Consider the following 27,020-nt stretch of genomic DNA (forward strand, 5'->3'; position numbering starts at 1 on the left):
GAACTGTGTAGAGTTTTGAATATTACACAGTTCAAAACTTCTACAGTAAACTACAGTAAAATTTTAGATAAACTTCCAAAAAACTCACCTTTCAAACAGGGCTTAGATTAGCTAATAAAATGTTAATAATGTCAATGAAATTAGAATTTTAAAGTGTGTGTGTGTGTTTACATTTCAATCTTGTTTCACCCGTTATGAAATTGATTTTGAAGAGGGGAAAGCGTGATTTTAGGGAGCACTTTATTGATTCCCTTGCAAAAAAAAAAAAATAAAGGAAAAAAAGGAGGGAAAGAGAGAACAAAAAAGGATTTGCACTTGAAATGCTTATTATATTAGCACAAAATAGGTTTTGCATCATTTTAATGTACTCGTTTTTTGAGAGACATTATTAACTTTACTTCTCATACTTGCATTAGGGGTATACTTTAAGTGTGCAAGGAGTAATATAAAACATTAATTCGTGACTTTTATAAATACTTCTTCAGTCTATCAAGATGACTACTTTATTACTTTTTCTTAAACTTATACAATGATACCTATAAAGTTTCAAGGTACAAGTTAAAACCAAGAAAGCAAGAATAAAAATGAGAAAGGTGTTTCTTAATAATTTTGTCCTACTAAAAATGCTCTAGTTTTAATTTTATACTAATACGCTTAAACCCATCTTGTGAAGAATGAAAGAGAAGCGTTAAATGTGCACCATTTCGCAATAAATATGCCCAAAATTACACTTTTTTTGTTCTAGTTCAAAAGAATCGAAAGTCTTTAAGCGCGTGTTTTTTGCAACAAATAATTATGTTTGGATTGCAATTTTTTCTTTTGAAAAATTGTTACGTTTTCCGTAGACACATATTTCAGTCATCTTTTTATTTTACATATATCAAGTTACTATAGTAGCTTTTCTTCAAAAAGTCCAGAAAATGCAATCCAAACAAAGCTAGTTCAAAAGAATCAAAAGCTTTAAGATTCGAATCAGAATTCGTGTTTTTTTTTTTTTTTTAAATATACCTACAAATTGAGTTTGTTCTTCAAAATGAACCATACTCTCCTGCACGATAAAAACTTCTAACAATAAACGTACAATGACTTACCTAATAATACCAAAATTTTTAAAAAATAGAAAATATAATTAGTCTATAAAAAGAGAAAAGGAAATTCACAGATAAAGTGAAAAAGGCACAATCGATTGACTGATAGATTCTCACCTGCAACCTGCACCTCGCCCCCCTGCACTGAAATCCAGCTTGCAATCTAACTTAAAAAATGTAAACTCGAATCTCTTTTTCGTACCACTGGCCCAATGGCTGAGTGACCACAGGAAGTCTCTTTTTTTATCGCAGGTGAAGGTTCAAATTTTATCTGTAGTAAAAAAAAATTTAATGGTTGGATCTGTATATTCACTAATTTCTACCATCACTTGAGATCTTCGGTGACATGTTTTCTATGCCAATCCAATGTCACCTATAATATTGCGCCAAGTGTTCTGTTATTATTATTTATACTTTAATTTTTTAATAATTCAACTTAGTTTGGTTTAACACAAGTGTAAATAATAATAGGACACTTGGCGCAATACTATAGATGGCATTGGATTGACATAGAAAACATGTCATCGAGGATCCCAAGTGTTTCTACCACAGCCTTTTTAGACTCTCCCTCCCCTAGATTAGGATAGAGTAGGTTTGTAATACAAATGTATCTACCGTTGCTAAAAAAAAAAACAAAGGAATCTCTTTTTCGTGTCTTAAAATTCTTCCTCATATTCTTCACCCCATCCATCCATCCCAAATTACAAGTATGCCCCCACCGCTTTTTTAATTATTAAAACACACACAGTCACACACTCTCTCACGCACTGTTCCCCCTTCATTTCACACTCTGATCCGAATAAACGATCAAGAAAACACAAACAATGCACGACTCCACCTCCACCTCGCGCCACCGTCACCGCCGCGAACCACCGCAACCGACTCACCGCCGTCGTTCTTGGTGTTGCTCTTTCGCCGTTCCGCCGCAGAGCCCAGAGAACCACTACGACGGCGGCGGCAAAACCCGCTACTGTGTTTCTACTCGCTCCCAGTCGTCGAAGCATCTCAGAAATCCTCCGACGCCTAAAAAGACCGAAATGCACCCGAAGTCTTCTCATAATTCCTTCCCCAACTCGCCACAGTCGCAGGCTTCGACTACCTCCTCCTCCTCGAAACTTGGGCTCCGGAAGATTTTATCTCCGGGTCGGGTCTCCCCTATTGACGAACCCGCTCCGGTTCCGACGACTACGAAGGGGAGAACTGCCAGTTCTTTGACTGAGGTTCCGAAATCGCCCTTGGGAGATGATTGTAGCTGTGGTGGGGCGGAGGCGGACGAGGAGGGTAGTTTGGGGAATTTTGACGTGAGGTTGAATTTGAAGGCGAGAAATGGAGGGGGATCTTTGATTTTGGAGCTGAGCTCGGCGGTTCTGGCCGCGAATAGCTCCGTGTTCGCCGGACTAATTGCTGATTACCGGACGAATTCGAATGCCAAGGGTTTGTGTCGAATTGAGGTGCCAGATGTTGACAATTTGGGTGTTTTTCGAGAAACGATTGAGCTTATGTTCGATGAAGATATCCCGAAAAAACTCGTCAAGATTGGGCCTTTTCGCGCCATTGATATGCTGGAGGTATATTTCTTGGAATATTTGCGCCACTTCTTTTTAATTTGCACTTATTTTATTCGATGATTGTACCCTGTGCTTGTTGAGTTGTACCTTGCTTTGACAAGAACTAGTTGTCTTGTAATATCATCTGTTTTAGGAAAGTTATTGTGTAATGGGATATTAATATGTTTGGCTATTTGCATACTGTTAATTATATAAAGTAATGGAAGAATATTTTAGATACAATATCTTGAAAGCATTCTCGAATTTGGTGAATATTTCTCCTAGGCTGGTGATGGAGGATGCAACTGGGGCAGATTGGCTACTAATGGAAGAACCAGAATTGAAGTACAAATATGTTGTTGTTAGTTATAAGCAGGAATTCTTGACCATTTTGTCAGAGAAATGACTAGTGCATTAGGAACAAGCATCAAAATAATTTTCCTGCTGAGATAATTAGTCAAAAGAAGACTTGAATGTATTATTCCGTGTAGAATGTAGTCATTTTAAAGCACAGAAGAGTCATTATTTGCTTATGAGGGGGTTCCTACTTGTATCACTGTCAAAATTCTTGATGTTAGCTCTGAACAAGTAGTCTTCTGTACAATGGCAATAACTGACTAGAATGTGTTCATTTTAGTTGTGCTTATATGTGCATTTAAGGTGTTTCCGTACCCAAGTGCCATGACTAGAACTTTTTCCTATCTAGTAGCATTTTGGGTTTATGGGATAAATAAAAGATTAAACCATAAAGTACACTATGCACTTCATATACTTGGATTTCTCTCTTTAGTTAACTTCAGTGAAGTTTTAGTTCCTGAAAGATTACGAAAAGAATATGGTGAAGTAGCAATGGAGTCACATAAGACCAGCAACAATGATCGCTGATATATACAGTAAATCTGTATATGGGCTATTGAGTTTAAATTCCCTGGAGTTGCCTTGGTTTGAAACTAGAGTTGGATAAACAGTGGATGCTTACGGCAATTATCTGTGACTATATATAAGAGTTTAGTGTGCCCATAATATTGAAAATCACATACTCCCTTGTAAGTCACTTTCCTTCCACAAAAAGAATAACTAATGTAGGCAATGATGGCTAAAGTTAAAAAATTATGTTGCTGCAAGAAAAAAAATAGTCATCAAATTGCTTGTACTGGCTCTGCTTTCTTAAATTCATTGTTCTTTATCTCTACCATCACAGCAAGATTTGTCAAGTGCTCATTTGCTTATGTCTTTTCCTTTTCCTCTTTTTCTTCGTAGATATGCTTTAACAGGAAATCTCCATTTTGCATTTTCTTAGTATTAAGCCACTCGTAACCGTTTAGTAGGTATCTATGGCATTTGCCAAACTGGGTGTGTTTTTATAATATGGCATTAGCATGGTTGACCCTCTCTCTCTCTCTCTCTCTCTGTGCTTTCTCCCCCCTTTCTCTCACACAGTTTATGTAGGTTGCCTATTTGTTTATAACAAGCTTTTGGCTAGAGGCAAGAGTCAATTACTATGAAGTAGCTGAATTTGATAGAGATTTGGCATACTGATCTTGCTTTGTTTCAATATCAATGTTTCTTTGAGGTTTGGATGGGTGTGAAGATATTCACAGTAGCATGTGGTTTTTTCTCTTTTCTTTATTTTGTTGAATTATTTCTGCTTAAATATAGCCTGGATAGTTTAGTGTCAACTAGATGTTATAGCTGCATGTTGGCTGGGAACTACATTGGCCCAGCATCGCCATTTTTGTGCTTAAATCATCTGCTTTTGTTTATTTATTATTTTGAAGTGAATACTTTGACTCTTAAGCTTATTTCGGTATGAAACAAAGTACCTGTGCTGAATTTTTTATGGAACCAGATCCCCGAGTCCTTGGATGTTCTGATTGTGAAGTTTGTAAAAGCTTTGTAACATTGACACGTGAAATATATGCCTGTACCACCCTGTACGTGTTCACATGCTGGATAGAGAAGGAGAAGGCCACTGTTGTTTTTTTAGGCTTCTTTTTTCCCGTTCTCTTTGGATTGTTAGTAGATGTTTCTGGCTCAATCTGAGATGAAATGTTTGTCATGTTCTCACACCCCTTTACTTCTTAACTTCAGGTGGCTGCAGGTATCAAGTTTGTCAGGGGTGTTTCGTCATGCTTAAAGTTCCTTGAAGCAGTGCCCTGGACTGAGGAAGAAGAAGAGAAACTGAGGGTCCTCTTTACAAAATATAAGTTCGATGATGGAACAAGTAGAGACATATTGGCCAGGCTTTATGCACTTGAGTCGGTAGATTCTCAACAAACCATGGCTCGACAGCTACTTTGGTCAATTATTACCTGTGTTGATACCAATGCTGGAAACGAGATGAAATCCTTAGTCAAGGGGCTCCTGTCCAAAAGCTCAGTTTACGAGAAGGACTGCGATGATATTGAGAGGGATGACATTTTTGCTGTTTGCCAGTCTTGTTTGAGTTCTTTGATCAGTCTGTTTGAGGAGGCATCTGGCACTGCTCAATCTGAAAAATTAACGAAACAGGATAAAGGTAAGCCGATGATTGAACGCATCTCAAAGCAGGTTGACAACCTTAATTGGTTGTTTGAAATCCTGCTTGAGCACCAAATGGCAGAGCAGATGGTAGATATGTGGGCAGATCAAGCAGACTTAGTTAGAATGCACGAGAGCTCATCTCCTATGATTAGATACGAGCTTAGCCGGGTGTCAGCAATGTTGTTTATCGCACTGGGCACTCGGAAACTGCATTGTCCGTCAGATTCTAGGCTGCGCCTCCTTAGTGCATGGTTCAGACCTATGCTATTGGACTTTGGTTGGTTACAGAGGTGCAAAAAGGGGCTTGACATGAAGGCCTTGGAGGAAGCAATGGGTCAGGCACTCCTTACCCTTCCTCTAAAGGAGCAATACACGCTGTTTATGGATTGGTTCTGTTATTTCTCGAAGCATGGCACGGAATGCCCTAATCTCAGTAAAGCATTCCAGATCTGGTGGCGCAGATCGTTCTTGAGAGGGTCTGAAACTTATGCTATTGAGTCTAGGTAAAATGATACTTCTTTGCATGTTTCCGATGCAATCAAATATCTTGGCATCAGAGATTGGTCAATTCAAAACATGTGAAACCGGTAATGTAGATTATGTAGGATATCTAACTGTTGTAACAATGTCAACTAGATAGAGAGTGCTAGCTCCTGACCTCCATTCTTTTGTGCATCATATGGAGTTTGATTTCATTGGGTTGGATATAGACCCCTCCCAGAACCCTATTAGGAGCTTGCTTTACCAGAGTGGGATAGACATATTTCTCTCAAAAGTAGTCTTGCTGTTCTTCTTCTTTTAATGTATCCTGGTGAAGTGATTGCCATGGTGATGAAGTTGACTGCAGTTACATCTAGTTTGAGTTTTGGAGAATTAGAGATTGTCTGTTTGCTGAAGAGTAAAAATGCGTATATTGGCTGTAGCTAAAACAATGTACCTATCAATTTGGTGCATATGCTTTGTTTTGTTTGTTTGAAAGTTATTAATTTGAGTGAGGCGTGGCCAAAATTATGATCACCGCAGAATAATCCTGCACTTGAAAATAAATTAAAAAAAAAAAGACAAGGAGATATAATTATATTTTATGCTCAAATTTTAAAAGTATGTTGGTCTGGTGGTTGAGGTTGCTGAAGATGGAGCCTTAGGCCCCTAATTCGAACCTTGCTGCCAGAACAAGTTGTGGAGGGCTCCTAAAAAAAAAAAAAGGAAAAAAAATATTATATGCTCAAAATTGAGTAAGGTCCTTGAATCTGCAATTTCAAGCATCATTGGCTTGCAAGAATTTGACATTCGATAACTTTATAAGAAAGATATAAAAGGAGAAAAACCAAATAAAGCCTTTCAGCACGGTGGCCTTTGAGAGGTATCAACCTTAGCAAAGCTGCTGATACAACGAACTTTGCATGAGAGTTTCAAGAAATCAACCAAAACATGTTCAAACGTTGATTTTAAATAGAAATCAAAAGGGATACATGTGAATGGATCAACTTAAAACCATTAATAATAGGATAAAAATAAATAGATGAGTCTTCAGTCAGAAACTAACAAGAATTATTTATATTTTTTATAATACGTGGGAAAAAAATATCTTGAGTTTAGTGATAACCACTATGTTTTCTTTTCTTTTTTTTTTTTTATTAGGTTCGTATTTATATACTCAAAAACTGAATAGAAAAATAGTAGTCTTTCCCTCCTTAATGTGATCTTGTTTAAGCATCAACGTGTTGGGTAAAGAATACATGAAATTCATCATTATTATATCACTATTCATTTAAGATCCCTTTTATAAAGGTACAAAATATCTGTGCAAAAAAATAAAAAAAAGGGTAATTACACAATGATCCTTGTACAATTTGCTTGACAGATTAAAAGTATAACACATATTATATTAGTAAATTTTTCTCCAAGAGGCAGACGTAAACTCCGCACCTATGTCTTTATTTTGGAAGCCTTTTGGCTGGAAACAGTAATCCGCAATACTCCTTTGTTTTGTTTCGTTTTGTTTTTGTTTTTTTTTTTTTTATAAGTGGGAGGTCTTGTCAAGAGACCTCCTACTTTCAACGCTCGTACCTTACTACTCAATTTAACCTTTCACGTACAAAAATTTTTTAAATCATGTTCTCGTAGATAGGCAATTGGCTTACATTTTTTTAAAATTTCTTTCCAATAAAGGAACGGTGGAATTTAAGAAGTGAGGAGGGAGTACAGGGATTAGAACTTGCGACCTCTAATTCTTGGAGTCTCAACCTTAGATGATTAAATTACATATTAGTGTATTAGGTCACAACCAGAATTTTATAAGCTCTGAGTAAGATGGAACAGAATTTTCAGAATATCATTTTTGGGCCCTACAATGATAAATCTAAATGTGAAGCAAATCCAACTTTTCTCTTGGTTGCAGGATGTTTGGGAATGCCGAAACTCCTGGCAGTGACAAGATCCCTTGAAGATGGGTAATTCGTGAGAATTTCTGAAAGATTTTTTGAACCACAATAAGCTACTAACTTTATTTGACCTGAAAAATAAATTGAAACTGTCTTCTTTTCTCGAGAGTGGATAAATCAAGTCTTAAAACTACAAGAAGCACATAGAGTTGACCATCAAATTCAGCCAAACACGACGATCTAATCCCAATCAATCACTGATGTATTAACATTTCTAGAACCCTAATGATAAAAAAAAATTTAAAAGAAAGTTTTTAATCTTGTGATTGATTTCAAACGTACATTTGAAAGAATGCTTTCAAGAATTTGTATCTAAAGTATTTTGCCATTATTACAAGCAATCCAAATAGCCTCATGACGTACTAAAATCTTGTACTTATAAACTTTGTAACCTCCTATAATACGAATTATTGCTATATTTCACTAGTTCAGCTTCTTTTTTTTTTTTTTTCAAAATCATATTGTTTCTTCTTAACCTTTTTTTTTAAATTTTTTTACGTGCCTAATTTTCAATTTATCCCCTTTTTTTTCAAATGTCCACAGTCCCTAGTTAGAAACCTAATGCAATGCAGTCCTCCTACTCCCCTTTGTCATTTCCTTTGCCTATTCTTCACCGAAAGCAGGTGAAAGAAAGAAGATTGAATTAAATGCATGCACCCAAAAAAGCTTAAGATCTTTCGGAAAAAGAATAAGCTACTTCAGCTTTTTATCCAGAATGATTTTTCTTAAATTTTTTTTTGACATTTCACTTGTATTTTGCATTAGTTATTTCAAAAGCCCTTATGTATGGAATGGTTGGTAGTAGTATTTTATGAGATACGTAAATAGTTGGAGTTGGAAAGAATGAAGTAATTATAGTCATTGTTTAATATTTCATTGTTTAATTGGAAATTTTCCTTTTTTTTTCCTTAGATGTATATTGCTTGATTATGATGTTTCCTCTATGATATTCGTTGCATTCCTCTTATTTTGTTTTCAGTCGTGCGCATCAATTTTTCCCTTAATGGTTTCATTTTAATGTTTTCAAATGGCCACAGAAAGAGAAAGTGAGATTCTGTAGGGACTAGAAATAAGCACTGTTCAAGTGCCCACGAGTAAGCCCTGCACAAGAGCTCATTAAGGTGATCCAATGGAGGAGTCGTCAAAAATCATACTAATTTTGTTCTGCATTATGGCTACTTTGGGTTGTTCCATGCCTTAATCTTGAAATCATGAACCCTAGAAAGTATCAAAGGATTGCCAAAATTCTGTTGTGTAACATGCATGCAGGTTTCAAGTATGGTCCAAGGTTTGACAATGCCTTGCAAGTGAAGAAAGATGAATACATACCCTACGAACCACCATCACCAATTGCTGTTTCACCTGAAGCAGAATCCTACTTCATCAGTCGCAAGGATCATGAAGATCACAAAGACAAGCATCACAAACACAAACATAAAAAAGATTGTGGAGCATCAACAACTACGACCACTTCGAATTCTAATTGTTTGAAAGGCACCATGCTTGTGGTCGCATCTATTCTTGTTACTTTTCTATGGTTCCTTTGATTCTTGGAAGATGTGGAGGAAGAAATAGACTACAATATACATTAGGTTCTTGAGTTAGTTCCATTTTAATTGTTTAGTTGTTAGTCTAATTCTAGAAGATGGTGCGTCGTTGTTCTTGATGTATTTTGGATTCTCTTATAGTTAATAGTAGTTTTATATATTCATATGTTATTGAGAAACTTTTATAGCTACCCTTTTTTTTTTTTATGCCATTCTTACCTTCAACGACAACGCATAGAATTTGAATTCTAAATTTAACGAGGAAGGCTATAAGAATTGTTGACCACTGCGTTAACTCCAGTGGTTTTAAAAAACTACTTTAGTCATGGTTTTTTTGTCTTGGGATATATGAGTATAAAAAGTTTGAAGCATAATTCAGTAATAGATCAATTATGAGATGATTGAAAATTGGCTATCTTGTGCCTCGTCTTCTTCTATCTAAGTTGCCATTTCTTTTCGATCTGAGTTGCATTGATTGAAAATTGGCTATCTTTTTGTTTTTTTTTCAGTTTGTCGTGTTTTAACTTGTGCTAACAATGGTTCCAAGAGAAATCCCTTGTAAGATAGTTATTTGTAGAATTCATTCTGCTCAAATTTATTCTCTTCAAGAGGAAAAGAAGAAAACTCTCTCAACTTTCTTAGCTCCAATCTTGCTCAATCTTCAATTCCAACCGTTTAAACTTAGATTTCCTCCATAAAAACCTTTAGTTTAGTGTTTGTGTGGCTATTGTTGGAAGTGGTTTGGAAGGAATTGGTGCATAGTTGCTTCTTTTCTTGAGTTGCAAGGTGAGTGACTTAGGAACCTTTCTTGTGTTCTTGATAGTGTTAAATTTGTGGCTTGTATGAGTTCAAGAGATGGATTTAGGTGTTATTTCATGAGTTTAGTTGAGATTGATGACATTTTTCTATTTAATCATGATTTTTCTGCTTTCATATGTTTAATATTGTGTGGCCATGGATGATGACTTGGTATAGCTAGAATGAAGCTATTGTGTGTAAATTGTAGTTATTTGCGGAAATTTCCGCTTTGTACCAAAATTTCCAGATTAGAGTTTCATTTTCCCCAATTCTGCCCGGTACTGTTACACCTAGTTAGAGGCCGAATTAGCCTTAGGTTAAAACATAAAAGTTGTAGAGAATGATGTTTTATAGTTGCATGTAAAATTTCAGCCCAATCTGAGCTTGGTAGCTTGTGAAAAGTCGGAAATACCCACACTGGCCTAGGTAGGAGTTCAGCGAGCAAGGTTGTCATTTCACCCAATCTAACCGTGACTTTTCACCCTGATCCTTACCGAATTAGATTTTTTCCAAAACATGAAAGTTGTAGCCAATGGTATAAAATAGTTGCCTGCAAAATTTCAGCTCGATCCTAGTACTGTATCTTGTGAAATGACCGAAATACCCTTGACTGTCCATGAATCCTGTTTCGCGCCCAGATTTCTATTTTCGTAGAGTTTTCCATTTTTGACCATGAAAATGCATGATTTGGCCTTGGAGGTCTTCATAAGAAATGTAGGTATATGTCTTATCTTTCCAACGCCCCTAGAATCACCTCGTTTCGACTTCGGTAGTCTGAGTTATTGTCGTTTACGCATAAAGCGGTTAACCAGCCCGAATGTGAGATTCTGGTTCTGTGAATGGCAATTTTGACTTAGATACACTACAAATTGGACTAAGTGTTCTTCATCAAAGTTTTAGCTCTTTGTCTTAGCTTCGAAACGGTATAACTTGCACCCCAATCCGATAAGTGTAGCTCTAATTGCGACCTTTCCGCTAAATAACATCAAAACTGTCTTTTGTTTTTGAACGTAAACTTCATTTCCACATATGTCCCTCGCTTGGCTATACACTTATACGTTCTATCGGGCCTTATTTTGGTGGTGTGTGTGTGATTTTGGGATTGATTAAGGAAAACAATGAAGCCATAAATAGCTGGAAAATAGGTAAATACAGAGGGCATGTTGCCCAAAATTTTAGGGCTACGCGATTCTTTCAAGTTGAGTTAGTCTTGGGAAAAATGATGGATTTTGGGAGTTGTTTGTACGGAGGTCTATTTTTCACGGAAACCTGGTACTGGATTGGTGTAGGAGCTCTTTTTGCATTTTCTCTGCTGTTCAATGTTCTTTTTATTGGAGCATTGACATTTTTAAAGCGTAAGCCCAACATACAACATTGTTATCATGCTATTTTGGTTTCTAATATACTATGTAGTAGGAAGTCTATGTCTTAATTCCGTGGTGTCAACCTAATGTCAGCTCTAGGAGATAATAAAACTGTTATTCTTGAGGATGATGAGCAAAACAAGGATAGACGGCAAGTAGCATCAAATCCTGGAGGTTTGTGGTCTATTCAACTCTAGCTTTTTGCATATGCAACTCAAAGATAAATACTTCTGCGTCCCTTGATAAAAATGAGTTTTGACAAGGTTTGAAACGTGATATATGCATTTTTTCGAAAATCCAATGTAATGTTTAATAGAACTTAGTCTGAAGATAACTGCCAATTCTCTCTGCAATATCCTATTGGGATAATTTCAAAAACCTCCCCTGAGGTTTCTGATATTTACACTTACCTCCCTTGTGGTTTGAACAATTACACTGACCTCCCCTGAGGTTACTAATCCTTTACAAATTCAGTCCAAATGATTCAAATATTATTTTAGAGAGTGAAATTAGAATTTTGTACCTGATTTATCCTTTGTTCCACATGTCCAATGAATGGCAAAGTATTCCAAATTAATTAACAATTAATAAACTTTAACGAGCGTGGTTTATAGGCAAATACGTATTGCCTATTTAAAGTACCAGCTCTTTACATGAATTTTATTTTTAAACATTTACTTTATCACAAATATTTATTCTCAAATACAGATTTGTATTTACTCTCAAATATTTAATTTTTGTTAAATACAAAACCTACCAGTTTTTCTTCCGTAGAAATATTAATATAACATTTTTCAATTTCAATTACAAATATTTATGTATTTAACATAAATTAAATGATTCAGAATAAAATACTCATAAAGAGCTAATACTTTACCCATGTAATGGATGAAAGCCATAAAAAATTAACATTTTATAGGCCATTTCTTTTTTAAAATTTTAATTTATATTAAATAGATAACCTATCGATTTTCTTTTTACAAAAATATTATTGTAACACCTTTTAATTTTTAATTACAAATATTGATATATTTATTGTAAATTAAATATTTAAAAATAAAATACCTGTAAAGAGCCGGTACTTTAAATAAGTTATGCGTATTTGCCTATAAACTACACTCCTTACTTAAATCAATAAACTACACTCCTTAACTTAAATCAATAAACTATACTCCTTACTTTAAATAGTGTAGTTTATAGGTAAATATGCATATTCTATTTAAAGTATCGGCTCTTTACAGATATTTTATTTTCAAATATTTAATTTATAATAAATATATTAACATTTGTAATTAAAAATTAAAAAGTGTTAAAGTAATATTCTTGCAAAAAAAATCAGTAGGTTATCTATTTAATATAAATTAAATATTTTTTAAAAAATAAATGGCCTCATAAACTATTAATTTTTTATGACTTTCATCCATTACATGAGTAAAGTATTGGCTCTTTATGGATATTTTATCCTGAATCATTTAATTTATGTTAAATACATAAATATTTATAACTAAAATTGAAAAAGTGTTATATTAATATTTCTACGGAAGAAAAACTGATAGGTTTTGTGTTTAACAAAAATTAAATATTTGAGAGTAAATACAAATCTGTATTTGAGAATAAATATTTGTGATAAAGTAAATGTTTGAAAGGAAAATACATGTAAAGAGCTGGTACTTTAAATAGGCAATACGTATTTTCCTATAAACTATACTCGTTAAAGTTTATTAATTGTTAATTAATTTGTAATACTTTGCCATTCATTGGACATGTGGCACAAAGGACAAATCAGGTACAAAATTCTAATTTCACTCTCTAAAATAATATTTTAATCATTTGGACTGAATTTGTAAAGGATTAGTAACCTCAGGGGAGGTCAGTGTAATTGTTCAAACTACAGGGGAGGTAAGTGTAAATGTCAGAAACCTCAGGGGAGGTTTCTGAAATTATCCCTATCCTATTAGTACATTTAAAAAAAAAAAAAAAAGGTAATAGCAATTCTGGGATTTAGTGGTAAGTGTATAATAATATTGGCATGAGTTACCTGATTTGAAGTTCAACAAGCAATTAGTCTTAGGAGACTTTCTTTTGTCCGCAACATTAGTTGACATCTTATTTTTAAAGGCTTTCATCTGCTCTACACACTTTAAGACAGAAAAGCTTTTGTTATATGCTGTCATTACTACAGGTGTTCAACTGGCAGTAAGAAGTGCTCAGGAAAATGGAAACTCAATCGTTAGTGAAACAAGCAACCAAACAGCTAGAGGAATGGTTTTGCCTTTCCAGCCGCTTTCCCTTGCATTCAATCATGTGAATTACTATGTGGACATGCCTGCAGTGAGTTCTATTCATCCTCGACTTGAACTTTGAAGAGACAATGCAAAATCTCGTTTCTAGACTCTTGTGCATTCTCTGAACTTGCATTTTTATTTGGACATTTGGCTGATATCAGGAAATGAAGACCCAAGGGGTTGATGAAGAACGATTGCAGCTACTGAGAGATATTAGTGGTGCTTTCAGGCCTAGCATTCTGACTGCATTGGTTGGTGTCAGTGGTGCTGGAAAGACCACATTAATGGATGTCTTAGCAGGTAGAAAGACTGGGGGGGTATATTGAAGGAAGCATAAGCATTTCAGGCTACCCCAAAAACCAAGAAACTTTTGCCCGAGTTAGCGGTTATTGTGAACAGATTGATATCCATTCGCCTTATGTAACTGTTTATGAATCGCTTCTTTACTCAGCCTGGTTACGGCTTGCTTCTGATGTGAATACAGAAACCCGAAAGGCAAGATCCTGAGCCTGATCAATGCAATCATGACCTTCAATCATTTGATACATTTTATGCATTACTCTTTCTGCCTAGAAATCAATCACGCTTTTACGTTATAATTTTCATTTGCCTTTATTACTGCAGATGTTTGTAGAAGAAGTCATGGACTTGGTTGAGCTCAATCCTTTGAGGAATGCTCTTGTTGGACTTCCAGGAGTTGACGGTCTTTCAACTGAGCAGAGAAAGAGACTTACTATTGCTGTTGAATTAGTTGCTAATCCTTCCATCATCTTTATGGATGAGCCCACTTCAGGACTTGATGCCAGAGCTGCTGCAGTTGTAATGCGTACAGTTAGAAACACTGTGAATACAGGTCGAACTGTGGTGTGCACAATTCACCAGCCAAGCATAGATATTTTTGAAGCTTTTGATGAGGTTTGCTCAATTTTCATACTCATCACACTTGATCCTTATATAATGCACTCCAACTTGTACTAAAACCTTTCTTTTATCTTCAGCTGGTGTTGATGAAGCGAGGAGGACAAGTGATATATGCAGGACCGCTTGGTCCCCATTCTCACGAACTTATCAAATATTTCGAGGTGAGGTTTCTCCTTTAATCATATTATTGCTTGCTTGGTGCCTTCACTCTTCTCCAGCAGTTGTTAAATTTCATCCTGACACCATAATTACTACCTAGAGTGCAACATCTCTGGAATAGAAACTGTGTAGTAGACAATCTCAGACTTGTTTCTGCTTATTCAGATATCAGCATGTTGGGCATACAGTCCCCATTCAAAATGTCTCATAATGTGGCTCTTAAAGCCTGAGCCCTGAGGAGAGGATAAGAATACAATGTTCTCCTAAATTTAAATCTTATCAACTTGCAGGCTATACCAGGCGTTCCCAAGATAAAAGAGGGCTATAATCTGGCTACCTGGATGTTGGATGTCAGCACCTCTGCAATGGAGGCCCAACTTGAGGTTGATTTTGCAGTAATATATGCCAACTCTGAACTTTACAGGTAAAAGAACAAAAAAGTCAGAGTTTTCTGCACAAATTCCTCAAGAAAGTAGCATCTGTCTCTCCATATATTCTCTAAGATTCTTGAGTTCTTTCTTGATTCACGTTTCCAGGAGAAATCAGGAGCTAATAAAGGAACTAAGCACCCCTGTACCAGGTTCCAAGGACCTACATTTTCCTACTGGGTACTCTCAGTCCTTTTTAGTTCAAATGCAAGGCTTGTTTTTGGAAACACAACTGGTCATACTGGAGGAATTCACAGTATAATGCCATCAGATTCTTCATGACAGTTGTCTTCGGACTTATATTTGGTGTTATCTTTTGGGGCAAAGGAAATGTAATGTAAGTACAACTTCTCCTTATTTCATCAGCATAGCAAACTTTCAAATCCCTAACCTGTTGCATGATGATAAAGTCCAGTCAATTCAGTTGCATTCTGCTAATATCAGGTTCAAGTATTTTATTTATCTGTTAACAGATTTAAGCAGCAAGACTTAATTAATTTACTGGGAGCTATTTATGCTGCTGTTCTTTACCTCGGAGCTACCAATGCTTCTGCAGTGCAATCTGTTGTAGCAATTGAAAGAACAGTTTTTTACCGTGAAAGAGCAGCAGGAATGTATTCAGAGTTGCCTTACGCGTTTGCTCAGGTGAGACAAGCTTATGACATTCATGTTTTGCTAAGCAGATATCATCTAGAATTTTTTAGTTCTAACTTATATACTTGTGTATCTCATCATTGCAGGTTGCAATGGAAACTATTTATGTTGCAATTCAGACTCTAGTATATACACTTCTTTTATACTCCATGATTGGATTCCAGTGGACTGGCCAGCAGTTCTTCTATTTCTACTATTTCATCTTCATGTGTTACACCTACTTCTCAATGTACGGGATGATGGTTATCGCGCTAACTCCTGGCCAACAAATTGCTGCAATTGTCATGTCATTCTTCTTGAATTTCTGGAATCTGTTCTCTGGTTTCCTCATCCCACATCCCGTACGTATACAGGCCTTGTTTTCAATTGATTATTTCGGTTGATTAAAAATTCTGATTTTGGAAAATCGATAATTTCTCTTCTTGAGTTTTTCGATCGATCATTTCACCAAATTCACTCCACTCATGGGTAGAATTTTTTAACTTAGCAAGTATGCCACCATTAATTTTGAAGTTGAATGTTTTGCAGCTTATCCCAGTTTGGTGGAGCTGGTACTATTGGTGCTCTCCAGTTGCATGGTCAATTTATGGTATTTTTGCATCACAACTTGGTGACAGGACCAAAGACATTGAACTCTCTGATAAAAGCACAATGCCAATCAACAAATTCCTCAAGGATAACTTGGGCTATGACCATGATTTCCTCATTCCAGTGGTTTTTGCCCACCTTGGTTGGGTCCTCCTATTCTTCTTGGTCTTTGCCTATGGCATCAAGTTTCTCAATTTCCAAAGGAGATGAGAAACCCTCCAGTAGTTTTTGGCTAAGCAGATAGGAGTAGCTATCTTTCACGTCATCTTTTCGTTATATTTATTGGTTTTCTGTTACTTTTAGGGCACAGGTTAAAAGCATACGAATCAGAGGGGTGAGTCCATCATAAAATTCGAACTGTAATCTAAGATGCACTTCAACTGACCTAGTCGTTTTGGTTTTCTTTTAACCTAAGAAGACGATTGGTATGATAATGATGAAAGTTAAGAGAATAAAAATTTGGGAGTAGGATCTGTAATAGAACCTAAGACATTATTGTCCCTCAGAAAATGACCACTTATTAGTTATGTGCATGCAACTTTTAGTAGCAAGCTAACAAGTTGGCTCAGTTAGCAAGAACAAAATACTTTCTTACAAAAAATCGTGTGTTTGAATCCCGTTGTCGATGTGAAGGTTGTATTAGCGGGTGATCTGTAAAAACTTCTACAAGGGACTTGTGGTTTTGGAGACATGCCTTGACTCGTGATGATGATTAGAGTGCAACTCATCCAAACTTTTTATTACCAAAAAAGAAAAAACTTTTAGTGGTAAGTCTTTTTTCATAAATAATATGAGTAGTAGGTTTATCAATCTCCTTGTGCTGTTTCACCCTTTAGCAATTCTTTTCCTTCTTAGAAAAATAAGTATCAAGTTTATTTCGTTGCAGTACTCATTTATAAGAAAAAATTCAGGCATTCAATTTCCCTGCAAAGCATGCATTTCCAATCTGACGCTGTTTTCTTCTTTAAAAAAAAAAAACAAACACGTAAACAATAAGCAATTTAACAATTTTGTGAAATTCTTTTTCTGGAATAGCTGGACTGCTCGTGTAAAATTCACCTTACATTGTGGTCCATCTGGTTAAAGCCTAGATGAAGCCCATAAAGTGGTAACAAATGTAGTCAACCTAGAAAAGAGGTTCAGGAGAGGTAAAAAAACTGGTAAGGATAGATTCAGGAGAGTCGTCTGTGTGTTCCCTTTCCCTTCCCCTCTAGTTCCCACATCGGTAGGATGTGGTTTGCATCTTCAGTATTTAGGGTCCTCAGTGGTAGTCAAAAGTTGGTACCTTTTGACTATTGCTGTGGAGTTACTTTAGGTGTTGTGTGTGTGAGTTGTGTTCTTCCGTTGAAAAAAAAAAGAAAAAAGAAAACAAGCTTAAGCTCATTGGCCAAATCATAAAATTAAGGGCAAATCCCACTTTACCTCCTGTGGTTTAGTGTTTTTTTACATAACTCCTCTATAGTTTCAAAAACTATACATAATGCACTCATGATTTGGATTAAAGTGTTAAAGTTATGGGAATAGTCATTCTTAATGGAATTTTTAAAAATATCGAAATTACCTTTATAAATATATGATACACTAACCCTGTATGATTTTTATATTTTATCATATAACCCCCTTATGATTTTCAAAATATACATATAACCCCCCTTAGTTAATAAATAATTTTCAACTTTATATAAGAGTATTTTTGACATTTTAGATAACTCCGTTACGAATAATCATTTCCGTCACTTTTACACTTTAATTCAAATCATGAGTAGGTTATGTATAACTTTTAAAATTATAGGGGGGTTATGAAAAAAATTAAACCACAGGGGGGTAAAGTGGAATTTGCCCTAAAATTAAATATTACCAATTGGAAACAATTGTTAATTGATTTTCTACTCAATTTTAGGACAATTATTTTATCAATCCCTTCAAAATCTTGGTTTAAAATACATGGAGATCATATTTTCTGTCTAGAATCTATCTTAATATATTAGTTGAATCTCATTTAATCTTTTTTTTTTATTTTTCAACATTACCTTTAGTTCAATGTTCAATTACAAAAAATTAGGCCTGCATTGCTAAACATACTTATTTAACTTATTTAAATGTTCATTTCTAGTCCTATGAATGGGATATGAAACTACTACAAAATATGTTTCACCTTCATTTTCTGGAAAATAATAATGAAAATATTTTTCAAATGTGTATCTACAAAACGCATAATAATTGACTTACCATGAAAGCAAAAAAAGCATCTAATTGAATCCTTGGCTTCATATGTTTGTGTGTGTGTGTATATGCTAACCTCTCTTATTGATCATCCCAAAAAAAAAAAGAAAAAAAAAGGGTTCTCAATGGACTCTTTAGGGTGCGGTTGATAAAATTGAAATTTGAAAATTAAAAGTTAAAATCTGAAATCTAAGTCCAAATCCATTAAATTACTAAATTTTTAAGTACTAGATTTGATATATTTAAGTATATATCACATAAAGTGATAAGTGAATAGCTTATTACTTATTTTTGGAGCAAGTTTTATTTAAAAACTTCGGTGATAATTAATTAATTCAGATGTTCTACTTTTGGTTATCAAACATATTTGAACATGTTAAGATCTGACCATTAAATTTAGGTGCTAAATTGAGTTATCAAATAGAATCTTAATCTCTTCCTCACAAAGTGTGCATTTTATGGCACATACTTTTGCTCTCTTTTCTTGTTTTCATCCTCTTCAACTCCATGGTGACAAGCAGACAAGAGTTGAGTTTTGAGCCATATACTCTGGCCCCGAATAAGGTGTATTCCAGGCTTTCAAGGGGTGCCCATCCCTCCATCGGGTCATACAAAGGAGCCTCTACCGCCTCTAAGGGCCACCTGCTTGACTCCGAGGTAGGGCATTCCCTGGACTTCCAAAAAGGGTACCTATCCCTCCATCAGGCGTTGCAAAGGATCTGCCGCCACCAGCACCACTACTAGGGCCACCCGTGGAACAAAATCCCTAAATAATGAGTATCCCACATCCTGAAATATTGATATAATACTAATAACTAGCTGTTACCAAGGTCTAGATTGCATAACTAGGTGCTCCTCTTTTTTCTGTTAACCCAATTACATCAGCTCCTAATAGCTCCCTGAGTCCTGTTGGTGGTTGTTCTATCAATCCATTTGACAGCTGTAGCTGGATTGCTTCCTTTGCTAGCTAGTCTGCGCATCTATTTCCTTCCCTCCAGATGTGTTGCAGTTTGCATGACTATTCTCTGTTCTCCATGGTTCTTATCTGCCTGACCAAGTTATGGTAAGGCGATGTGGCCACTGCTTCTACTATCAGCTCCAATCCCACTTTTGAGTCCGACTCTATGATTATATCTCTATATCATTTCTCCCATGCTAGTTGCATTCCTAGGTGCTCGTTCAATCCCAATATTGAACTAGGTGCTCGTTCAATGTAACTATCTAAATAAATTTTTTTTGCTTGTATATCCGTGGGTCTGTTTGGAAGGCAAGTTTTTTGCCTAATTTTTCTTCTACAAAATTTTTAAACAATTTTAACTACATTAATTTCAAAAAACTTTCCAAAATTTTTTAAATACATTCCTCAAATACTCAAAAACACACAAAAAATTTTTTTGTCTCTTCTTACTCCTTCCTCTCTACACCTTAGTCTACCACGGCCTCCATCATTGGCCGCCGCTGGCACCAGCGACTCTTCTTTTTTTCCTCCCTCTCTCTCTCCTCCTCCTCCTCTTTCCTCCCTCCCTTCCCCCTTTCTCTAGCTACCCGCTTTCCCCTCCTTCTCGTAGTAGGGGAGGGAGATTCGTGGGAGAGGGGAGGGAGCAAGGGAGGAGAAGGGGGAAGAGAGGGGAAAAAAAACTTTGTCTACCAAATGTTCTTCAAATTTTAATCAACTTTTATTCTTTTTTTTTTCTAAAAACTAATATTGGAGATAGAATCTATGCAAAAAATAGAGTGAAGAGTTAAATTTTAGTGAATTTTGGTCAATGAAGAAGGCGGGGGCTGTTGATGGCACCTCCACCAGAAACTCCATAGGTTGCTATGTGAGCAAAGGAAGAGAAGAAGAAGAGAAGAAAGGGAGGGGGAGAAAAAGAAAAAAAGAAGGAAAAGGGAAAAAATTTAAAAAAAGAAAGTTTTTAAATTTTTCCCAAACCCTTAAAAACACAAAAGTTTTTTCTACTCCTTCTATAAAGCTACAGTAAAGTTTATACAAACACCCAAAAAATACACCTTCCCAAAAACACCCAATATATATCTTCCAATCGGACCCTTGTTAGCATTTCTATTTACTAGTTGTTGTTTATTAACTCTTCCTTCTAGTATTGTTCTAGCTTCCAATTTTCCCCAAAGGCATGTATTTCGGTTCTTGGTTCATATCAAGCCCTCCCTTCTTCTCTCACCTTATAAAGTTTGCATTCACCCTTAACCAAACTAAAAAAAAAAAAAGTGGAAAAAAAAAGCAAGGCCTTTTAGACTTGGAATTGTAATACGTTATCGAAGAAAGATTAAAAAAAAAATTGCACTCTTGGAATTTCAATTTTGTGACCTTTGGTAGGAAAAGAAGTTGTAAACATTTGTAAATTAATGCTTCATTTACTGATACTTGGATAACTTATTTATACGTCTCATTCTGTGAAATGTACTTTGTAATTATCATGAAAAATTGTCATCATGTAGTTACATCAGATGCGTTGCATCCGTTACAAAAGCAAATACGGAAACTCGTCTAACAATCTTAAATTCATGTGTCATCCTCCACAAATTTAATTATTATCAAGAGTAAAGTAAATCTTATATATAATATCATCATTGAATTCATGATATATGTGTAAAAATTGAATTTAAATTTCAAATTTTGCATAATTATCATTCGTCCAACGTTAACACAATGTAGTGCAGGCAAGATTAATCATATTACTAATGCCAAAAATGGCAAGAAGCCAAGATTTGAAGTCTAATTAACCCCAGAATCCAACTAATAGCTATGAAGACCGAAAATTCCACCAAAACTCAGCAAGTTGTTTCTACAGCAAAACAAAAAAATACATCCGAAGAGATTACATTTAATAGGTTGTACACATAAACACATTATGGGAGAGTTTGATAAAACTGAAATCTGAAATTTGAATCCATTAAATTAGTGAATTATTAAGTGTTAAATCATACATGTATATCATATTAAGTAATAAGTAAATAGTTTATTAGTTATTTTTTAAAGCAAGTTTTGTTTAGAAAATTTAGTGCCACGTAATGAATTCAGATGTTCAATTTTTAGTTATCAAATGCATCGAAACATGTAAAAATCTGAATTCATTAAATTTAAATGTTGAATTGAATTATCAAACAAGACCTTGAAAATAGTCTCAAAACTAGTTGCGCTTGCATTGATGATTTTTAACTTGTCTTTGTCCTTTTTTTTCTTTTCTTTTTTCAACTAGAGTACGTAGAAACTTATAAACATACACATATATGTACACTATCTGAGCACTGTAATATTTCTGATGCTGACGTCATTTTGATACTTTTTCTCTTGCAACATGAACCATTGTACTCTGTCCAAGAAAACAAATTATTGTACCAAATATTATGCTTTAATTAATTTCAATGGGGTTTACAAAATGTTTTGTATAGGCCACAGTATATAAACCCTAAACCTAAACAGCACGGAACATTTTTGTACTATGTTTCAAAAACGAAATGCTACAGTGCTGTTTTTTAAAAACAACCCTAAAAATAGCTAATCAAACGGCGCCAACAAGTTTCTTTCATGTGAATGAGTTTAACTCTATATGCAAAAGAGTAAGTAATTGATAGAAACCTAATGCCAAATATTCCAATTTTAACATTTCTAGTATACCCGTACTGAAGGGATTATTAACGATGTTAATCCAATTTTAAAAAATTTCTTTACTCTCAATTACAAAAAAAAAAAAAAAAAAAAAAAAGTAGCCTTCAATGGAGTAATATGTCAAGAGGTAGTCTATTAGTTTCTGGACTAGTGAACTTCGTAGTGAAGACATATCATATAGGTTTCAGTACGAATCAATCTTTGTGACAAAATTATTGACATTTTTGGATGGGATAATTCTTGGTGTTTCTTATCATAAATTAATAAATCTAGTACATCTATCTGCGACACTATTGGCTCTATAGTTTTGGCAAAGTCTTCTGGCATGATATTTTTGAATAGCAAAAACCAAGTAACTCCGAGTTTGCAATAAGTTTTTCCAGGATGATTTCAACGGAATAAAATTCTGGTTCGATAGAAGGATTGAATTAGGTTATAGGTTGAGCTTGTGGACTAGGATGGATGGTCTATTCTTGTGTCAAACAGACTTCATAATCCCAACATCTTTTCTTTTTTTTTTTTTGGCTTCAAAACCAAGTTTTGAAGCTATGATAATACAAAAGATACATCTCTAACTCTAGTAGACAGTTATTTTTGGTAATTCTTTGGTTATTCCTTTATTTTATGGAGTTTCATATATATATATATATATATATATATACACACACACACACACACATACCCTTCATCAGAAAATAAAAATTTTTGGATATTATTACTCTAAACAAGTAATTCTTTTGGGAAGAACACATTATTTTATTTCGATCATTCTATCTTTGGAAAGGCAACAAAGGAACATATATTCCAATCAAATTTCTCAGAAATTCAATCTCTCTCTAGTAATTCAAATAGTGTTTCTCCTCACACTTTACCCTCCAATACCGAAGCGTTTAAGTTAGAGTCTATTTGTAATTATATTTTTTTTTTCTCAAAATTTCATTTGTAATTATATACTGTATTAAACATAAAACGGCATTACATATTACTTATCTTCTTTCAAATGAATGTATTCACCACTTATAACTAACATTAATCATTGCTGTATTTAATGAATCTGCATTATATTCTGAATTTAATTCAGTAGATACGTATTTTTACTTCAACACACCTAAATATAATGTATATGGTATGCAATCCCAATTTGAAACAACTACTGTTCACTTAGCCTTATCAATAAAGAAGAGTAAAACTAAACTATTACACTTTAGCTCCCAAAAAAAAAAAAAAAGAACTATTACACTTTCAAAGAATAATAGACTGAGGCAGGCAAAAGAATTTAATCACATACACACAAAAAATGGATACATGCCCGGTGGAGAAAACAATTTGCACTCAAACAAAAAATAAAACGCTGGAAAACAAGACAAAAGGAAAAATGCTTGACTTTTATATATCTATTGTGTTCCGGAATTTGTTCTCTAGAAAAATCTTATATACACTGACGGTGTATACATTATATATCACGGTTGGATATACGACACATATGCAAAATTTGAATTTGGATTATGTGTCATGCATCTAATAGTGAAAATGTATACAGTGTATAGAAAATTAATCATATACATATATATATATATATATATATATATATATATATATATATATATATATTTTTGTGTGTGTGTGTGTGTGTAGATGGATAACATGAAACAAATGAGCTCAAGTGGGTGTGAAGTTTAATTTTTCATCTATATTTTTTGGATTATAATTAGAATCATTAGAAAAAAAAGGGGTGAGGGGAACAAAAGAAAGTACCCCAAACTTTGAGGGGTATAGTGAAAACAACCATAAAAATTGTTGTCATGTAGTTACAACGGGTGCATTGCATCCGTTACAAAAGCATATATGGAATCTTAAAGAAAATCTAAAATTCATGCGTCATCTTCCACAAATTTAATCATTACCAATACCAAAATGGAAACAAGCAAAGATTTGGATTCTAATTAATGTCAGAATCCAACGAACAGCTATGAAGATTGAAGACTGAAGACTCCACCAGAACTCATTAAGTTGTTCTTTAAACAAAACCAAGAAATCATATCTCCAACTCGGGTTTAGCAGCAGGTATGTACGCATAAACGCATTGAGATGCAAGTGGTGGAAGACCAGCTCAAAACTAGTTGTGTTTGCATTGATGATTTTTAACTTGTCTTTGGCTTTTAAGATGATAGTAATTTATGGACTGTAGCTAGTGATCTTCTCCTTTTTCTTTTTTCCAGTTCAGAGAAGATTGGTTTTAGAAGTTATATCCGGAATTTAGAAGTTCCTAATGTTTTTTTCAACTACATTGGTTTTAGAATCTGAAGTGAAAATGGCAGTCCTGAATTTGGTTGAATTGCCGGTTAAAAAATTCTGTTCGTCTCCACAAAAACTGGAGAACTGAAATGGGATATCTAATTTGGTTTGATTTGTGGTGAATCTTGGATTACACTGCATATCTGATGCATTGGCATATTTAACACATAAATCTACCTATGCAGTTATAGAGATCATCATTTCCTCTTCATCTGCAACAGTTATTCAATGTGCGTGATATCCATGTTTGCTGTTTCAGCTTTTTCCAAAGGGAAGAAGAATCTGATTAAAGAATCTCTCAATCAGCCAGCTAGTCCAGTTTACTGTTGATAATCATGAAGCAACAGGAGATGGGACAACATTCAGGCCAACCACAAGAGAAATCAAAGTCGGTTCATGATTCAGCAACGGGAACAACGATCAACAAATTGGTTCATCAAACAGCATCTGATCAAAATGCTTCCCAACAGATGTCACATCCCTTGGGAAAAACCAGCAGTCAGATGGTTGAAGCTCAGAATCATTTCCAACAAGTATTATACCCTACCAGAAATTCGACTTCTGTTGGACAGGAGCAAGCAAATGCAGGATGTACAAGCATTTTTGACTTAGTTGAGCAAGAAGATGATCGACTACACAAGAAGCAGCGATACCTCCCAATGTCCTTTCAGCCATCTCATACCTCAGTTTTGAAGGAGCAAGAAGTTCTAACCGGCAAAGCGCCTGTTAAAAAAGATTCAGGAACGTTAGTCTCTAAACCAGGGATGTGTGCTCTACGATTGGCAAACTACACAAGGCAGATGCAGCTAAGGCCTCAGGTATATATAATTGAAGCCAAAATGAATTATTTCCATTTATTATTCTACAAAGCTTAAGAGTTTGATCAAACATAATTAAACAGGACAACAACATTGAGTTTTGGAGAAGCTTTGTAGCTGAGTTCTTTCTCCCTGATGTCAAGAAGAGATTGTGTGTTTCTTCATATGGCAGAAAACCTGATCGCGTTGTTGATAAGGTCTGTTTGCCATACCTTTTCTTGTGGGTGAGGTATCAGAGATTCTGGGTAGTGGAAGATGCTCTTATATAGAAATGAGATTTAAGCTTAACGATTTCCCTATGCAATCAATATTTAATATTCTGAGATTACATTTAATATTCTGAGACTATATTTAATATTTAATATTGCTGATAAAACATCATCCTTACATGCCATTATTTCATTTATTGCAGGGGGAGTGGATTTGCAACTTATGCAAAGTAACGCCTGGTCATGGTTTTGGTAGGTTACTGGTCATTGTGCTTCACATTTATCTCCCGTTGTGCTTCCTTTTTTGCCTTGCTTCAAACTTTTAGAACCACCCCCGTACAGTCTATATCTTTCAGGTTATCTGCTTCCTTGTCCAATGTGAAATTTGGTAATGGACAAGAATGAAACCACATAAATGATTTGCAAATATGCGAATAACATTTTATTGTTAGAGTTTTTCTCTTCTACATTCCTCTAAAGAGATTGAAAATGCTTAAAATTTGGTACTAATAATGGTGAATGAACAAGAAAAAGGAATCAATTAAAATTGTAGACAGAAACATGAGATTTCAGTGCAATATAGACCATGGTTCAAAGTCTTGGCCAAGACTGGGATGACTCGACTGAGTCATCATCGGAACGGGCCTCTCCGTTCTGATACCAGGATGAGATGATTTCGAGATACATAGATCACCGAGAAATTGGTCAAGTCACTAAGAACTCAGCCGAGAAATCTCCAATACAGATAGTCTCGGCCAAGTCGGTCCGAGTCATCTCAAGTCAACTCGTAAATTTACATTTTACAGATTTTCTTTTGCTAATTTTTTTATTATTTTTGTTTAGCATATTTTTGAATATTATTCACAATTTTTAGAATATTAAATGGTTTAAAATTAATTTGCGTCTTGCCGAGATCGTGACCGATATACCGAGGCTGATGTAGAATGATCCGAGCCACGACCGCGACTGCTACTTTGAACCATGATATAGACATAATTGATCACCTGTAAAAGCTGCTAAAACAACCTTTTTGTATGCCACTAATATAGGAGCAGCTTCTACAGTGAATAGACAAAGAAGAGAAGAGAGCAATATGGGCTTATGCAAATTTCAATTTAGGAATTTTAAGTGAATGCCAGTTATAATTTTCACAATTTTTTTAACTCTTCAATTCCCATTTATCATGTAACAGATATTACTACTGAAATACTACCAAGGCTGTTCAAAGTCAAGTACGAGAATGGTGCCATAAAAGAGCATTATCATCTGGAGATGCCTATCGAGCACAAATATTCAAGCAATCAAACTGTCCTGCAATGCGAAAAAGTAACACATGAGACTGTGTTTGAGCAACTACATGTGTATCATGTAGGCCGGCTTAGAGTTGCATTTTCTCCAGACTTAAAGGTTAAAGAAGATTTTGTTCTTGTTCCTTTATACAGAAGAATCTCAACTTCTAGGGAATAAAATGTAACTCCATGTTCAAGAGTCTTGTTTCCAC

General features: G+C 34.9%; 1 protein-coding gene and 1 pseudogene across 1 annotated transcript; both read left to right on the forward strand.

Moving 5' to 3' along the window:
* Window positions 1–1,841: 1,841 nt before the first annotated feature.
* LOC113697880 (BTB/POZ domain-containing protein At2g13690) lies at window positions 1,842–6,111 on the forward strand. Its single transcript, XM_027217481.2, has 2 exons — window positions 1,842–2,656; window positions 4,727–6,111. The coding sequence occupies exons 1-2, from the start codon at window positions 1,913–1,915 to the stop codon at window positions 5,663–5,665; spliced, it is 1,683 nt and encodes a 560-aa protein (XP_027073282.1). The 5' UTR covers window positions 1,842–1,912; the 3' UTR covers window positions 5,666–6,111.
* A 5,055-nt stretch (window positions 6,112–11,166) lies between these two features.
* On the forward strand, window positions 11,167–16,556 carry LOC113699639 (pleiotropic drug resistance protein 2-like; annotated as a pseudogene).
* Window positions 16,557–27,020: the final 10,464 nt, after the last annotated feature.

This window comes from Coffea arabica, chromosome 7c (assembly GCF_036785885.1).
Source record: "Coffea arabica cultivar ET-39 chromosome 7c, Coffea Arabica ET-39 HiFi, whole genome shotgun sequence".
In the NCBI taxonomy this organism is placed as follows: domain Eukaryota; kingdom Viridiplantae; phylum Streptophyta; class Magnoliopsida; order Gentianales; family Rubiaceae; genus Coffea; species Coffea arabica.